Source organism: Syngnathus leptorhynchus, chromosome 7, assembly GCF_054491065.1.
Source record: "Syngnathus leptorhynchus isolate UIUO chromosome 7, UIUO_Slep, whole genome shotgun sequence".
In the NCBI taxonomy this organism is placed as follows: Eukaryota; Metazoa; Chordata; class Actinopteri; order Syngnathiformes; family Syngnathidae; genus Syngnathus; species Syngnathus leptorhynchus.
In genome coordinates this window covers 776,251-793,981 of record NC_141201.1, presented here as the reverse complement: position 1 = coordinate 793,981, position 17,731 = coordinate 776,251, and the positions used below count along the sequence as shown (strand labels likewise).

General features: G+C 52.1%; 2 protein-coding genes across 2 annotated transcripts in view; one reads left to right on the top strand and one right to left on the bottom strand.

Annotated features, from left to right (window-relative positions):
- Nucleotides 1–1,941: 1,941 nt before the first annotated feature.
- trpc4b (transient receptor potential cation channel, subfamily C, member 4b) lies at nucleotides 1,942–6,436 on the bottom strand. The gene is made up of 10 exons (XM_085917165.1): nucleotides 6,059–6,436; nucleotides 5,469–5,987; nucleotides 3,889–4,225; nucleotides 3,677–3,816; nucleotides 3,177–3,490; nucleotides 2,904–3,099; nucleotides 2,636–2,830; nucleotides 2,524–2,565; nucleotides 2,363–2,452; nucleotides 1,942–2,301 (listed from the first exon to the last, which is right to left on the bottom strand). Exons 1-10 carry the CDS (start codon nucleotides 6,434–6,436, stop codon nucleotides 1,942–1,944), a joined length of 2,571 nt encoding a protein of 856 aa, XP_085773291.1.
- Nucleotides 6,437–11,946: 5,510 nt separating this feature from the next.
- frem2b (FRAS1 related extracellular matrix 2b) overlaps nucleotides 11,947–17,731 on the top strand; it is a 38,826-nt gene continuing 33,041 nt past the window's right edge. The window contains exon 1 of the mRNA XM_085917155.1: nucleotides 11,947–16,960. Coding sequence (XP_085773281.1) covers nucleotides 11,947–16,960 — 5,014 coding nt within the window. The remainder of the gene's footprint in view (nucleotides 16,961–17,731) is intronic.

The following is a 17,731-nucleotide window of genomic DNA, read 5'->3' as shown; positions in this document are numbered from 1 at the left end:
GCCGTAGATGGACAAATTGAATATGTGAGATTGCAAAGTCTGTTTCACTCAGTGATCAAGGACACACACGGAAAACATGTGAGACACATCTGGAAGATTCCAGGCAAGCAAACATTGGCTGGTCTCTTTCATGTGGCCGTCATTACTGACTGTATGATGGAAAACTGCAAATATCTTTCAAAGTTAAAATGATGTCATCATTACAGTCAATATTTGTAGATCAAACTTTTCTTAACTCTACAATAATCAAATGAGATAGTCCATCTTGATACCATAAAATGCCACAAGATGGCGCCAAAGCCTGGCCTGATGGGAAAGTAGTACATTGTTGTCATTGTCAACGAGCTAACCTTAGCCCGGGTTGTTAGAGGAAATTCCTCGTAGTCTTTGCCGCATGTGCTGTACAGTTGTATGCACAAATAGGTTTGACTTTCAAGGCCTTTTATGAACCGGTGTGGATGGAAACAAGCGGAGGACATTAAGTGGATAAACCCGACGTTTGAAGACGCGGCGAGTTTCCTCGCGTGCACGCAGCAACAACAACGGCACAGATGAGATCAATACGGCTGTAATTGGATGCAGCGCGCCGCGCCGTCCACGCTCTTTTTCACTCGCACGTTGACAATAAAAACAAGCGCGCCTGTCACACCATCGTTTTCACATCGGTGACGGCGATAAAAGCCATAAAGAGCGCAGAAGCTTTTAGCGCAACCCAAAAAAATCTCTTGAGTCAGCGTTTGGGAGCTTGTTTTTCTTCGAAAACTTGAAGTGCGATGGACAGACACATCATTAAGTCTGCTGCCATTCTCGACGCTCACAAATAAGGCCTTGAATTCCTGAGCTAGTTTCTATTTAGCAGCTAGCAGTTGACATCATGTCACTAGTATTGTTATTTTTCCACAGGACTAGAAGGAATTTGGAATTGGCTACTTGTTCAGATCAGTCTGGTGGGTGTGGCTTATGCACGGCTTCCAGTGAAGGGAACCAGTTGCACAATTTTCCATGAATTATTGAGTGCTGACTCGTAAACATGCATGCAAAATATCCTTTTTTTTTTCCCAATTTTGTGAGCAGTCAAGCAGCCACTTGATTGGCTCGATGATTCTCAACCCCCGTGCCGGGAAATGTGTGATCTGGCGGAAAATGATCCAATTTGACAGGCAGAACAATGCCATTGACGTCCTATTGCCATTTGTACACCACAGAGCCAGCCAGCTTCATGTTGAACCTTTTGGGGCCGACCGTTGTGGTCGGGTTGCTGTTTGGGCATGTTGCGCTGGACATGTTGAGAAATTCCTGTAAGCTGCTTTTGTATACAGACAGACTCTGTGTGTAGAAGAAATCAACTGTTGACTGTAAACAGGATGAGTGAGAATTGAAAGCAAAGCAGATCAACTTGAGAGCGTTTCCCATAAATAGAAGCTTTGACACCGTGTCTCTTCTGCTTCTTATATTGTCATTTGCTGATACATCAAGTGAAACTTTTTTTTATTTTTTTTGGAGCGTCCATCAGAAATACTAGTCATGTAAATTTGGGCGGCGCAAACTTTCCAGGATTGCATTTCCTCGAATCTCATCGTTGAGAAAAAGTTACAAAGATGTGTCAGAATAATTTAGTCGCGTGGCATGCAGCACTATATCATTAGAACAAAATTGAAACCGCTTAACGAATAATTTACTGTGTCCCCTCAACATGTGGTCCGCAGTCGAGGCTTTGTATGATTTCTTACTTTTTCAAAAACAAACAGAGACAGTTGGAGGAGGAGAAATAAACTTAGTTGACGCATTTAATACTTTCTTGTTTCGTCGCTTTCCCCACGTCGGCACTTTTTCACGTAGCGCACGAGCTAACGAGAACACGGTCGCAAAGCGGGGGATCAAAACAAATCTCTTCCCGAGCGAACATTGTTGAGGTCATCAACGTCCGGCAGGTTGCAGCTCTCAGGAAAGCTCTTTCTCTTGAGAGTCCTTCTCCAACTCCCGCGCCACTTGCACTATCACCCTGGGACTTTTCAACTGCTGCTTTCCGACGCTGTCGGAGCGGTTGTGAGAGGCCCGCCTGGCTTGCGTCTGCTCGGGGCTGACGGCGGCGGCGCCGTCGCCCGGGCCGGGCCCTCGGCCGCTCAGCTCAAACACCTCCAGCCTCTGCTGCGACTCTTCCGTGAAGTATTTAGGGGAATACTTGAAGGAGTTTCCCGGGTAAGCGAAAGGGGAACTGGCCAATCTGGAGCCTCTTTGCCATTTGCCCCGCATCATTCCCAGCACCTCGTAGCGGAAGCTGGAGATGTCCTGCTTGAGCTCCTGAAGGACAAACGGCGTGACGAGCCAATGACAACTCTTTGACTCGGCGCCTTTACCCTACCTTGAAGTTTTCTTCGGTCAAACCTTTCTCCGTCTTGGCATCTCGGATCATTGCCGCCACGTACCTCTTGATGAGATTCCTCAGAACCTCCTGAAAGGTCAGGCGGATGCGCAAGTGATATATCTCGATGGTCGCCCACGGTTTCGGACGGGGCGCCTTACCTGATACTCGTGGTTTAGTCGCACATTGTCTGCCGCTCGCCTCTGTAATGGCTCAAGTCAATTCACCGTTAGTCTGTCAGCGTACGAAGGAAGATTTGATAAAAGGACTTACCCCTAAACTTTCAAAAGTTTCAAGTCTTTTGATGCTGGGCACGTGAAAGAGACGCGCTCGTATCCATCCCGTCAAATAATAAAAGGACTTGGGACTGGGTATGATGTTGAACGGCGACGGCAACGTTCCTCCCTCTTCAAAGTAGCTCATCCATAATTTAGTTCTTGCAAATTTCCACTCGATATCCGCGTGATCCTTCGGGAGAAAATACGGCTGGTTTGTCAGAGGCCGACGCCAGACCAACGGGAGCGGTTAGCTCGGTCCTCACCGCAATGTGCTGGTACGAGTTGTTCATCATGGCGATGAGCATGTTCAGCAGCACCACCAGGGAGATGATGTTGTACGTGCCGAACATGGTGGTTCCGACAAACTCGGTAAATTCGTGGGGCGGCTTCACTCGTGTCACGTACAGGGAAATCAGGCCAAACACCGACCAGAATAACGACTGCAGCGTCTCGAATAACCTGTCAAAGAAAAAAAAATGAAAAACAAGGGGAAGGAACGTACATCGTCACTACGCTATTGGTCATCCTGGTCGTACGTGGAGAAGGCGTTGTTCTGCTGTATGCAGCGGATTCCCTTGCAGCTGTCGCCCACGTCGGTTCCGTAGTAGTAGTAGAGCTGGTTGAGACCGTTGGCGAAGGCCAGCAGCACCAGACAGTAGATGAAGAGGAACTTGAGGATGTCCAGGAGCATGCGACCCAGCGAGATCTGCAGCGGGCCCAGGTGGGAGTTGGCGGTGAAAAGGCAGACGAGGCGCAGGGAACTGAAGATGTTGGCGATGGCGAACAGCGCCTCGGCAATCAGAGTCGGGTGCCACATTTCCCAGTTGCGTCGGGGTTTGTGCCCGCTGTACTGCAAAAGAAAGACGCCCTCGGTGAACAGCCAGCTGGGATGTCAGGTGTACCCCAGAGCTCGATCCCAGGGCCCCTGCTTTTCCTCATCCACCTCCTGTCATTTTTTTAAAAATTCTCTTCCATTGCTTCATGCTCTACTTCTCCTGTCAACATTTCAATTCCAGCCTTGACACTTGTACAGTACCTTTGCATAGGCAACAATCTTGAGGGAAATGGTTGCAAGATACAAGGCGTTCATAATGAAGTCCATGATGTTCCACCAGTCATCCATGTAGTCTTGGAAACCGCTATCCCACATCTGCTTGATCTCTGTCCAGATGAAACCTTCAAGACACAAGCAAGTGGTGGCATTATGACCGCCCGCCCGATCGCCGGGAAAAATGAGAAATTCTTTACCAATGACCCAGGGTAGGATCATCCATTCCACCACGGTGGGGGCCGGGCCCTGAATGTCCCGCTGGGGGGCTTCGATGTGCTGCGACGCCAAGAAGAGCAGGAACAAGAACGTCAAATAGGAAGCGGCGTGACAGATGAACTTGATGAAGGGCTTGCGGATGAACAAGCCGTAGCGGCTCTTGGGCGAGACCAAGTAAAAGATGGACAAGACTGGGAAGAGGAGCCCGATGAGGATGCACGTGACCAGTTTGACCGCCCAGTGCCGTCTTCTCCAGCCCGGGATCTGATCGTACCAGCGGGACGCCAGCAGCTGCTGACAGTTGGGCTGGGCCACAAACTATCGAGGAGACAAAGGCCGCCATCAATCAACTGCCCAGCAAATAGTCCAAAGCAATCTCGAACGGTCCTACTTATTTATCAAACTCCCGTTTGTCTGCTTTTTTTTCATCATCCCTTCTTTCCGAATCTGGTTTTCATCCTCTGCTGTCGAAACATCTGCAAGGCATCTTTTTTTTTTTTTTTTTTCTGGTGCCGGGAGTTCATTTCAGCTTAACCTTGTTACAGCCAAATGGATTCTCTCCATGGCGGGGCTGGCTGATGAGGTCATCTTTCCACGCAGAATCTTTTTGAATCTTGCCTCGGGAGTGGCTAAATTGCATTTTTGTGGCACAATGGACGCCGTCCGGCATCTCAGCCTCGCGCTATTATTTGGGTCAACAACCAAACTCTGGCAGCAGGAAGAGATGTTGTGGACGACCGCTAAGTGCTTGGAAATGTTCTGCAGGAGCCATCCAATCAGAAAAACCACAATAGCAACCTGTAAAAGGTTTGCGGCAAACTTGCAAATGAGGAAGGTCCAGAAAATATCTCATATCGTAAAAGGTGATCTCCAAGACCTGTGGCCTTTCCGACTGTTTCGACTTTCTGAAGGTAACATGAATTTTTGTGCCGATAATATTTCCCGCAATGTCTGATTCTTTCAAGTTTCAGGGAAATCCGCACGACTTTGTCATTGTCAGCCTGTAATCCAATTGTCGTGGGACGGAGGAGGCAACGGTAATGCATTACATTAAGAGGCAGCCTCGCAATTACGGGCTGTCCAAAGCTCCCTCAGGACACCTCCGAGCATTTCCAGCCATTTGTGGCTCATCTCCACGCGCGTCTTGTCACGAGGCCACCGCCAGCTAACAATTTAGAGCTAACGACAGCTTGATGTCTCATTTGCTTCTTTTCCGGAGCGCTAAAATTGTTTTATAGCCAATCATTCCAGTTGATCAAGCGTCCAGAAGTGCCTGTCCCAATGAGGACGTTATTTGGGATGTCGGCAGTAAAATGAATGTTGACTTCGCATCGCACGTTGGCGGGAACTAGAACATTTCATGTCAACAACCCTATCACAATGGACTTTCTTTCGGCCTGTGCGGGATTCCCGGCCAATCAAAATGGCTTTTTTCCGATTCATTTTTCTTTCAGACGGGTCTTTAGGACCATCTTGAGAAAAATCGCCAAATAGTGTTAGGGCTTCTTTTGAAATTCTTCGCACAACGGAGAGGAGAGCGCGGCTTGTTCTTGCGGCTTACCTCCTTCTGACAGTACTTGATGGCCAACTTCACCCGGGCCAGATCATTGGTGTTCTCATCCAGCAGCGGGTTGACGTCGTCGCGGTAGTTGAGGATGATTTCCAGCTCCTTGGAGCTCCTGGTCTGGTCCAGGAGGTCCTTGGCAAATTGTTTGCAGGTACGCGACAGCGTCTCGTACTCGGCCTTGAACTCGTTCTCCACCCTGCTGAGCTCCTTCAGCTCCCAGCTGAGCTGGAAGGAGGTGAGGAAGGGGTCCTCGCTGGACAAGGCGATGAGCGAGGGGCTGGCCAGCGCCTTGTAGATGTTGAGGCGGCAGTGCGAGTGGCGCAGGCCGTCCACGTCCGAGCTGGACACGCACTCCAGGCAGTCGCACAGCACGGCGTGCGGCTGCGGGATGGACACGCCTCGCTGCACCAGCAGCTTGATGATCTCGTAGTTGTTGGTGTGCGCCGCCAGGATGATGGGAGTGATGTCCGGGGTGAAGCCCCAAAACTGCTTGTCCTGCAGGATGGGCGGGAGCTTCGGGGAAAAGACAGCGTTAAAGATTGAAGCCGGCTGGAGGAGGCGGCCGCCGGTCTTCTTCTTCGTACCTGTTTCTCACCGCTGGGCTTCTTGTGATTGAGCAGCAGTTCCACGGCGCCCACCACCTGCTTGCGGATGGCGTGCAGCAGGGCGTCGCCCACGTGCACGTTGTAACTGAGCAGCAGGTCCACGATCTCCAGGTTCTCGTTTTCGATGGCGATGAGAAGCGCCGTGCGTCCCAGCGAGTCCACGCAGTCGATGTTGATACGGAAGTAGATCTCGGCCTCCTCCAGGGCTTCCTTGACCGTGGCGTAGTCGCCCTTGCCCACCGCCCCCAGGTAGGCCCGCTCCAGGGCCGAGAGCTCCGGCTCGGCCCGCACGATGCGCAGGGGGATGCGATCGCTGTAGGAGGGGCTCCCCGTCTTCTTGTAGTACAACCGGGACATGGTTCCCTTCCCCGCCTAACCTAACCTGGCCTGGCCTGGCCTGGCCTCACCGCAGCTCTTATTTGCTTTGATCTCCGTCTTAAACTGCGCTCGCGTGCAATAATAAGAAGTTTTTTTTTTTTTATATGCTGCAGACAGACATATAGTAGGTAGAACCCTAACCCTTAACCATTTTTTCAATCTTTCTATGCTGAACTACAATTGTAACTTATTATGGGATCATTGAACTCATTTTGTAATATCTGACCAAAAATGGAATGACATCACAGTGCATGCCCTCTTTTTTTTTTTAAACCCCCTCCCCATCAAATGCAAATGGACATTACCTCTTCGGCGGTGCAAAGTAGCCACTCGGTGGACGAGCAGAAAATGTCAAGGAGGCGCAAAAATGACCAGCGTGTAATGGTGAGTCAGAAGTGGTCCAGCACGCAAGGCAGGACGCACTAACTCAATGACATGTCAAGCAGTCAGCCACTCCCTCCCTCCCTCCCTCCCTCCCTCCCTCCCTCCCTCCCTCCCTCCCTCCCCTCCCTCCTTCCCTCTTCTATGCCTCCACCTCCCTCTCCATGGTCTCAAGTCTTTCCTCTTCTTCTTCCTCTCCGACAGCTTTTCAATTTCAAACTCAAGCATGAGTGGTGACCTTTGCCATAGTCTGCTATTATCACTTGCAAGAAGAGGTTCACGTGACACCTGAAAGATCATCATGTTTATAAAAAAAAGCCTTAAGCATCATCTCATTGTCACCTTCTTGATGGCTTACTGTGCCACATCTGCTCACTTGTCTTCTGGCTCTTCAGTTCAGCATCTGTCCGCTAGAGAGCAGACGACAACCCTTCTTGTTAGATACTCAAGCGTGTCCATGACTTATGATAGCTGCTCTACTCGGGAGCTGGAGTTTTTTTTTTTGCCCAACAGGGATGGAGGGAAGAAAAAAAAACATCCTCCAGGGGATCATCCTTTCTTTTTGGGTGTCTGATGAAGTGGACAAAAATCTAGGCCAGCAAAATGCTTAATGGCGAGCCAGTCTCGCGGTTCGCTTCTTGGCATGTTGTTTACTGCTTTCAACTTTTTCTCGCTTAGAACTTTTATGTTTGTCATAAATAAGGTTGAGCGCCGCAAGCACCTCCAGAAGCAACTCAAGACGTTTGCGGCAACATCATTGAATATTAATTACGTCGTTTCCTCTTCCCTATTCAGTAAGTGAGATAAACCGCACTTCAGTATTTCAAGCCAATCGTCGGGCCGGATCGGATTTGTTTTCCGAGGCGGTTGACCTCGCCGCGCGGGTTTCGACCTCGCCGCTCCAGAAGAACCCTGATGATGCAAAGGTCCGAAATTCAAACATCATTAGGGGAACGTGAGCTCATTAGTGCCGCTGGATTGACACGTTGACGCAAGATCAACACAGTGGTGCATCACAAACGACCCGGGTCTCAAAGCCAAGGCCCGGGGGCCAGATACGGCCCGCCACATCCTTTTATGTGGCCCGCCGAGACAAATCAAATTCACCTCAGTACTAAAATTGTCTTCACTTTTCAAAAATAGAGATATTGCTAGCATTTTTTTTTTTTTTTTACCATTTATCTTTTCAACATAGAATGTTTTTTACTTGATTCGAAAACTAGTTACGCGCTCACGAGATATGTCCGCCTCCCGGCAACAAATGCGAAATAGGTTGAGCCGTCCCAAAAGAAGCCTGATTCTTGTTTACACAACTCGTAGCGTCTGCTCGGGTAAAAATACATGTGAGTCGGGTTCCTCCCCCCCCCCTCCCCTCGGAGGCGATGCGTTTGAGGTTGTGTTTGTTGCAGGTATTTCAGCAACGGCACCGCCTGACAAGATTGAGCAAGCGTTTGTCAGTTGGCTCGCCGCTTCCCATTAAAGCTGTCAGTCGAGCGCGCGCGTGTGCACGTCTGTGTGTTTGCTGTGTGCGTGGGGGGGGGCTACCAGGGGCAGGGGGTTGTAAATCAAACTCAAGGCCCCATAAGCGAAGTCCACATCTATCAGGAAGCATCAATTACAACAGTTAACAGATGACAGACGACTCCGAGGGGCAGATTAAGTCCATTACGGCGCGGCGGGGAGAAATATTTGAAATATTCCCCCCGACCAACCAAGCCACCCTCCCTGACCCATTTTTGGGCCACAACAGGCCCTCAGCTAGAAGCTTGTTAGTTGATTTTGAGTGGTGTTGTTTTTTTTTTTTTACAAATGACATGAAGGTAAAACGCCATTTTAATCATATCCCACGCAGTGGCGACAATTGGCGTCGACTCCCAGCAGGCAACTTGGTCATCAAGTCAGCCTATAACAGAAGGGGGGGGGGGGGTCTTCTTGTCAAGTGCCCCGCACCTTAAGAACTCATCAGCGGCAAGAAGCCCCGCGGGCCGGTTGGCAGCAAGATGATTAAATAACGTGAACTTTGAACTGCGGGTGGGGGGAGGGGGGGACTTTGACATTTTCATACGCGACATGTTGAGTCGGAAGCTCGGAGGAATACCTTTTATTTTATAGCCACAAGAAAAACATCAGCGTAAAAACATCTTCGCTGTCAAGGTGAAGACAAGAAAGATGATTCAAAATAAAAATGTAATGGCTTACAACCCATGTAAAAAAAAAATTATAATCTAAATTAAATTCAAACAAATATATTATGATACTATGCTTTAAGAAAGAAGGACAATGTCACCTACTTGTATTTTCCAGGTGGCCATTTATTCAGCAAACACAGTAAACAAACCTCATTTGACTTGTTTGCAGACGGCGTGTGATTGCACCTGCCATCTGCAATAGTCCAGCAGCAGCAGCAGCCGCCATGCCGCCGGGGAGCAAGGTAAAGAATATCATTCAATCTGACTGGTTGTTTAGTAGGGCGGCATCCCCAGAGTAATGAAAATTGCCCAAGATGGATTTGGCTAGCGGCCGACAATTTGCGGATTCCGCAATTTGCCTCGCTGGGGCCCGAGACGGCGCTGCCGCTGTTCTGCGCTCGAAGCGGCGGAAAAGAATTGCACCTGACAGGAAGTTGATGAACTGAAATTGCCGGCGCCGTCCGGGGGAATGACCACTGGCATTGCTAGCAAGTCAGCAAGGTCTGCTCCTCTCTGTCTGTCAATAACACGGTGTTTTGGTTCTTTTTGGGCAATTTGCAGCAAGGAGGTCGGCAGGGCTCATTTGTCCGTCAGTGGACGTCGGGACGTCCATCCTAGTGCCTCGTTATGCGGTGGCGCCTCCTGCCACATACCTCAACGCGCTTGTAATAACAACGGCGCCACTGACGGACGAGTCCGGCCGACCGGCCTCCGCATTGGCCTCGAAGCCAGACGGGGAAAAAAATGACAGACTGCTGTCTTTCAATTATGCCTTTTGTCCTTGGTGGGTGGCTGCAGCACAGCGATATAAGTTTGGATTCATTTTGCGATTTGTTTGTCATTGGCGAGTATCAACCATCTCAATTCATCTTCAAGCAACTTCAAAGTTGCCTCGCTCCCCTTTCTTGTCTATCTGCAGCAGCCCGCTTCATTTAATTTCCATTCATTGGGCCTTCTGTCGGGAATTTCTATTTATTTTTTTTTTACCTTGTCACTCTTCATGCTCAATTTTATTTGTGATGCATTGAGTCGAGCTTGCCTTTTGCTAGCGCCGGTGAGGATGAAGACATCCACCATTTATTCTTTTTTGTATAATGCTGCGCTGTTGTGCGGCCAAGGTAGCATCTTATCCGGCGGCAACGGATGCTGGCGCCCTCTTAGATGTTTTGTTGCTGTCTTTGGCAACTTTGGCTCAATGCGAATATTGAAGCCAGCCCCGTCCGCGCTCGGGCATCTTAAATCACAGCGACACGTCTCACCGGCACCTTCCTGACACCGTGACACTCTGCTCCGAATTGACAATTTACACCAAATTTGATCTAAATCCGATATGACGGAATATGATAAGAGTTGGCTCCGCCCGGAGCCCAAGCCCGAAGCTTTGGGATATGATCCAATTCCCTCTCTGCGGGGGTTGCTGTCAGAGCGTTTTATTCCGCCGCCTTTTCCCTCCCATTTTCTCTTCTACTATCTCGAAGCTGTCAAAGCCTGAGGGCCATTTGCTGGCAGTTTACTCGCCTCTGCTTATAATTGGACTCTGTCAACAATGTCCAGCGCCCATTTCGATACATGCCAAATTTTGACGTGTGGCTTCTCGGGGCATTGGGGGGGGGGGGGGGGGGGGGGGGAACTTTCACTATACCAATCAATTATCTCAGGTGGATTGAATCAAAATTTCTCAATCAAATAAGCCTTTCGCATTATGATAAACGAACAAAATGAAAGCCGAGTCGTCTCGAGTGTCATGACCGGCATTTCAAATACCGCCACAGTAGCATCATTACGTTGAGCATTCATTCATTTCATTGGTGGTCAAAATGTGACTTTGACTTTAGCTTCTGAAATTGCCAGGTCCGAATATCAAGTTATGGTCACAAATGTTCACGGGACGTGTCAAAAAAACATCCACATGGGGTCAGGGCCCGTCTTGATGCCAAATTCTACAAATTGCAGAGGGGACAAAAAAACACGGCCCGGCCATTTTGCAATTTAAAAATGCGCTCAGTGACGTGGATGATACTTTCAAGCTGCTTTTGATTGATGTGCGTTCTGGTTGCACTGCTGCTCTGCCGCGCGCGCGCGCGCACGCACGCACGCACGCACGGCGGGCGTCCTCTCGCTCTTCATCATCACCCACCGCCGCGCAGGGATCATGACCGGGCTTGTTGCGTGTCAGGAGAATGTTGAGCTGAGGGCCGAGGGGCGACCCGCTGAAGGAAGTGGCTGACATTTTAGGATAAGAGGAAAAGCCACGGTTTTGTGTTATGTGTACTCTATTTGAAACGCTCTCAATGAAATCTGAAAGAAATGTAGAAAAACAACCATCATGTTAAATTAATAATTCTCAGAGCGCTTATTCCTATATTTAAATACCTTATCTAGTGAATTCTATGAGATTGTACATAATAGTTTGGCTAACGAGTACAAATATACTAGTCCCAAATAATTTTCTTCTTTGCCTTTTTGACCATGCAAAGCAAATCTGCAGTCTCGCCAAAAGAGGGAGACAAAGTTTTCGCCTTGCACAGCATTTCTTTCTTCTGCACCTCGCATTCAAAGCAGAGACTTGATTGTAAGAGGGATTCCGCCGTGTGCGGAGGAAAATAAAAATAGGCTAAATGTCATCCAAGTGACGCATGGGTTCAAGTGGTGCGTTTCAATCTCCTCTCGGTACAATCGGATTCCTCCGGTGACGGCGGCCAATCGGCTGCGAGGGGGGCGCGGCCGCGCTTTTACTCGCTCCAAGAGGCAGCGAGCGTGAAGTTTGGCTCGCCAGTGCACAGACGCTGCGGGAGAATGGTGCACCTTGGCGGCGGGGGCTGCGCGACGCCGTGCCACTTTGCAACTTAGTTGTGTGCCTGCTCGTGTGTGCGTGCGTGCGTCCCTGCGTGTGTGCGTAAAGTTAAGCCGCGGCTCCAAATGGCTGCAATCTCTCCTCCTCCGCGCGCGCGCGCGTCCAGCGCCGCTTTTCTCACGCTGGCGCTGCTCCTCACCACGACGAGCGACGCGCAGTTCTGGGAGCACCACGGACTGTCCTACGTGCTGCGCTCCGAGCTGTCCGAGGACACGGTGCTGGTGGCCAACAACGGCATCCGGGTGCCTTTCGGGAGGACAGCCTTTGTGGATCCCGTCAACGACCTGGTGATTCAAGTTCAGCCCGGTGACAGGTGCACCATCACCGTCCTGGACAATGACCCTCTGTCTCAGAGGCCCGGGACTCTAAGCCCCAAAAAGTTCCCGTGTGAATTTGGCCCCAACGATGTCAAGTACTCCCACTTTGGCTCCCGGAGTCCGGCCAGGGACCGGGTGAGACTGCAGCTCAGGTACGACACGCGGACGGACACCGTTGTGATTCCTTTCATGATGGAGGTGGAGGTGGTCTTCACGCAGCTGGAGGTGCTGACCAAAAACATGCCGCTCACCGTGGAGAAGCTGCTGGGGACCAGCAACCCCATCGACAGGCGCGTCTTGGAATTTACATTTGACAGGCAAGCGCAGCGGTGCAGGGTCACGCCCCTGTCCGGCGGCGCCTTGCCCAGGTACGGGGTCCTGCTGGACGAGGGCGGCCTGGCTACCGGGATGACGGACTGCGATCGATTCACCCAGCTCAACCTTCGCTATCGCCACACGTTCGCTTTGAAGTCGCCGAGCCGAGATTACCTCCCCGCGGTGGCGGAGCTGCACGACAAGGAGGGCAACCTGCTCAAGCAGGAGTTCTTCCAAATCTTGGTCAGGATTAAGGAGGGCGAGGAGAACACGGCGCCCAAACCCAGCTTCGTGGCCATGATGATGATGGAAGTAGACCAGTTCGTGATGACGGCCCTCACCGCCGACATGCTGGCGGCCGAGGACGCCGAGTCGCACCCCGACGAGTTGATTTTCAACATCACGTCGCCGTTGTCTTACGAGGAGGGCTACATCGTTAGCACGGACGACAGGAACTTACCCCTAAGCTCCTTTTACCAGGGGGATCTCAAAGACTTCAAAATCGCCTACAAGCCGCCCGCCGTGGATTCAGACAGCGAGCGCATTTTCCAGCTGGAGTTTGAAGTGGTGGACACGGAGGGGGCCGCGTCGGACCCTTTTGCCTTTATGATCGTGGTCAAGCCCATGAACACTCTGGCCCCCGTGGTGACCAAAAATACCGGTCAGTTGCTGTACGAGGGACAGTCCAGGCCGTTGTCCAGCTCGCAAAACCTGCAAATCAGTGACGAAGACAACCTGGACAAGGTCAGAATCGCTGCGATCGGCGGCCTGAAACACGGCCATTTAACCGTCTTGGGCTCAGGCGGGAAATCTTTCACGCCGGCCCACCTGAACGCCGGCCAAGTCCTTTATCAGCACGACGGCAGCGACACTTACAGCGATAACATTGTTTTTCGAATGACGGACGGCTCGCACCAGGTAGAGTTTCTCTTCCCCGTCACCGTGGTGCCCACCGACGACGAGCCGCCCATAGTCAACGCCAACACCGGTTTGGTTCTCTTCAAGAACCAAATGGTGCCCATTTCCTCCCTCATGCTCAGCGCCGCAGACATCGACTCGGAGGACTCCACCATTAAATTCACCATCCAGCCACCTTTTTCCACCATCGGGCAGGTGCTCCTGCGCCAAGCCGAGGCCCCGGAGGACCCGTCCACCTGGAAGTTCAACACCGAGGAGGAAATGTATGAGAAGGCGGTGACCGAATGGCTGCAGCGGGACGTGAGCGACGGCAAAGTGTTTTACAAGCACGTGGGGCCGCACAGCACCAGCGCGCTCATGGATCAATTCACTTTCCGCGTGCAAGATGACAACGACCCCCCCAACCGGTCGGAGGAGAGCTCGTTCGCCATCAAAATCCTCCCGGTGGACGACCTTCCGCCCGAGCTGCACCCGGAGGCCACTTTGCATATGACCGTGCACGAGTATCAGCTCACGCACTTGCGCAAGAAGTTCCTACGCTACACGGATCTGGACTCGGAGGACCGGGACCTCAAATACATCATTTTGCAGCCGCCCACAGACACGGACCAGAACAACCTGGTCGTACTGGGCGCTCTGGTTTTGACGGAAAACCCCAAGGTGGAAGTGACAACTTTCACCCAGGCCCAAATCAACCATCACAAAATAGCTTACCAACCGCCCGACCTGGAGCTGGGCATCACCACCCACGTCTTGCAGTTTCGCTACAAGGTGGAAGATGTTTCGGGGAATAGCGCCGACGGTGTTTTCACCATCTTCTTGAAGCCCGTGGACAACAAGCCGCCGCAGATTACCAACTCTGGATTTACAGTGCTGGAGCGGGGGGCGCATGTCATCACCAGCGCTGAGCTGTATACCTCCGACTCAGACACGGACAGCAAAGGCATCTCTTTTACCGTCGCTCAGGCTCCCCTGCACGGACACGTCCGCTTGGTGTTCACCGACATGACGAGAGGAGACGCTTTTAGCCTGGAGGACATTGACGACGGGCGGATCTCTTACGTACACAACGGGGACGAATCGACGTCCGATTCCATACAAATAGACGTCAGCGACGGGGTCCACGTGGTCCCGATTAACGTCAAGATTAACGTCAAGCCCGTCGACGACGAGACTCCGTCCATCAGCCTTCCGCCGGGGACCATCGGCTCCTCCATCGATGTCCTGGAGAACGGGGCGACTGAGATTACCAGTAATGTCATTCAGGGGCGAGACGAGGACACGGACGACCTCCGTTTGACCTTTATCGTGGAGGACCCGCCGTCTCAGGGTGAAATTTTGGTCCGAGGGGTCCCTTCGGTCACGTTCACCCAGGCCGACGTCATCAACGGCCACGTGATCTACGCCCACACCGGCGGCGAGGTGGGTTTCACCACAAGACAAGACATTTTCAACTTAACTCTGACCGACATGTCTGACGAGTGGACGGTGGGAGGTAATAAGATTACCGGCGTGAGAGTTCGCGTGACCATTCTACCGCTGGACAGCCAAGCCCCGCGAGTCTTTGTGGGGAGACTCTTTTCTGTCGCGGAGGGCGAGAAGAACGCCATCCAGACGCATCACATCGGCGCGGACGACGTGGACACGCTGGTGGAAGACCTCCTGTGCACCATCGTCGTGCAACCCACTTCGGGCTACGTGGAGAATATTTCCCCGGCCCCCGGCTCGGAAAAATCCAGGTCCGGCACGGCCGTCAGCGCTTTCACCGTCAAGGACATTCAGCGGGGTCACATTTACTACGTTCAAAGCATCCACAGAGGAGTGGAGCCGGTGGAGGACAGGTTTACGTTCAGATGCTCCGACGGAATCAATTTCTCCGAGAGGCACTTTTTCCCCATTTCCGTCATCCCGGCCAACGACGAAAAGCCGGAGATTTACATGAGGGAGTTTGTGGTCATGGAGGGCATGAACATCGTGATCGATACGCCCATTCTGAACGCGGCCGACGCCGACGTCCCCGCCGACCAGCTCACGTTCATCGTCACCAGACCCCCCGCGCACGGATTTCTCCTCAACCAGCTCACCACGGGCACCGTGCCCGTGTCCAACTTCACCTTGGAGCAGATCAGCGAGGCCTCCAGCATCGTTTACGAGCACGACGACTCGGAGAGCACGCAGGACAGCTTTGACCTGCTCCTCACCGACGGCAAGTTTACCGTGCGGAGAACGGCGGTGGTCATGATTATCCCCGTGGACGACGAGACGCCCAGGATGGCCATCAACGACGGCCTGGACGTGGAAGTGGGCGACGTCAAAGTCATCGACGGCGAGGTTTTACGAGCCACCGATCTGGACTCGGAGGACGGCGCGCTGACTTATATCGTTCGCCTGGCGCCCGGGCAGGGCTACTTGCAGAAAAGCACGCCGGACGGCGCGCTGCAAAACATAAGCCTCGGGATGAATTTCACCCAGGACGAAGTGGACCGGGGTTTGATCGTTTACGTGCACAACGGCCAGGAGGGCGTTCGCGACATCTTCAAATTTGACGTGACGGATGGCTTCAACCCATTGATTGACAGATACTTTTACGTCACCGTGGGCGGCATCGACATGGTGTTCCCCTACGTGGTCAGTAAAGGCGTGTCCCTGAAGGAAGGCGGCAGGGTCACTCTGACCACAGACCTACTCACCACCAGCGACCACAACAGCCCGGACGAGCACTTGGTCTTCACCGTCACCCGCGCTCCGGTGCGAGGCCACCTGGAGTGCACGGACACGCCCGGGATGCCCATCTCGTCCTTCACGCAGCTCCAACTGGCCGGCAACAAGATCTACTACATCCACACGGCCGACGACGAGGTGAAAATGGACAGCTTCGAGTTCGAGGTGACCGACGGCTACAACCCCGTGTTCCGCACCTTCCGCATCTCCATCACGGACGTGGACAACAAAAAGCCGGTGGTGACGGTGCACGGCCTGGCGCTGACGGAGGGCGAGAGCAAGCTCATCACGCCTTTCGAACTCACGGCGGAGGACAGAGACACGGCGGACCGACTCCTGACGTTCACCCTCACCCAGATGCCCGTTCACGGCCGGCTGCTCTTCAACGCCAGCCGGCCCGTGTCCTCCTTCACCAAGCAGGACCTCAACGAGAACATGATCAGCTACAAGCACGACGGAAGCGAGAGCGGCGAGGACAGCTTCTCCTTCACGGTGACGGACGGCACCCACGCCGACTTCTACGTCTTCCCCGACACGGTCTTCGAGACCCGAAAGCCGCAGCTCATGAAGATTCGCATCGTCCCGTTGGACAACGGCGTGCCGCAGATCGCGGTCAACAAAGGCGCCCCCACCCTGCGGGTCCTGGACGGCGGGCGCCTCGGCTTCGTGATCACCGGCAAATCCCTCAAAGCCGAAGACCGAGACAGCACGCAGGGTTCTGTGCTTTTTCGGATTACGGGCGCCCCGCAGCATGGCTACCTGGTGGACACCAGCAAAGGAAATGCCACCATCAGCACTTTCACGCAAGGTACCACTTTGTCGCATTCTTTTTTTTGGCAACTGAAAGCTCTTCATCATGTTTGTGATACGTTCTTGTCAAAATACTCTAACAATCAAGTTCAATATACGTATACACGGCCATAGAAAAAGTCTTTTATTCCAAAATATACCCCCTTCAGAAAATTGCACGTCTAATGTACACAGGGTTTTTGCTCTGTTTCTCATGAGGTGGCCAAAAGAGATTTTTATGAATGAAATAATTGATCTCTTTGACCGAAGCGACCCTCCTATTTAGAGCGTTGAAATATGTCAGCGCCTCAGGCCAAGCCGTGCATCTCGCAGGAGAATTTCAAAGAGAGCCTAATGGATTACACTTAAGGGAAAAGTGCCCAAGGTGATTTGTGCCGGGCGCATTTCGTGCAGGATCACACGTGTGTCAAAGGAGTGAATTTTGTAAACTGGAAGTGCAAATGCAGGCAGGCACGCGCCACCGCTGGCTGGCTGGCTTTTATTCACTGAGCCGCCAAGTTCCCCCCGAGCCCTGTTCAATATTTCACAAGTAAACAGACTGTAAATAAAGACGCCAGTCACCTCCAGGGCTTTTTGAAAGACGCGGCGGTGGCGATGCATCGATCTCTTTGAAGAGAAAACACGTGGCCATCAAATATTGAAGACGACGATGGGTGTAAAGTGGCCCTTTTTACCAAGCCGCATCTGCAAAAGCCTAACTGTCGAGGAAGAATGGAAGAGGGCGGAATGTATTTTTCATGTGATCCCAGGCTCGTTACGCAGCCAAGTG

Bases quoted from the DNA above. Each gene is read 5' to 3' on its own strand.
- trpc4b (XM_085917165.1), bottom strand. From the start codon at position 6,436: ATGTCCCGGTTGTACTACAAGAAGACGGGGAGCCCCTCCTACAGCGAT. The intron at 4,226-5,468 runs GTAAGCCGCAAG...TCTCCTCGATAG, and splicing joins TCAAGTACTGTCAGAAGGAG to TTTGTGGCCCAGCCCAACTG. The intron at 3,817-3,888 runs GTAAAGAATTTC...TGTGTCTTGAAG, and splicing joins GATCCTACCCTGGGTCATTG to GTTTCATCTGGACAGAGATC.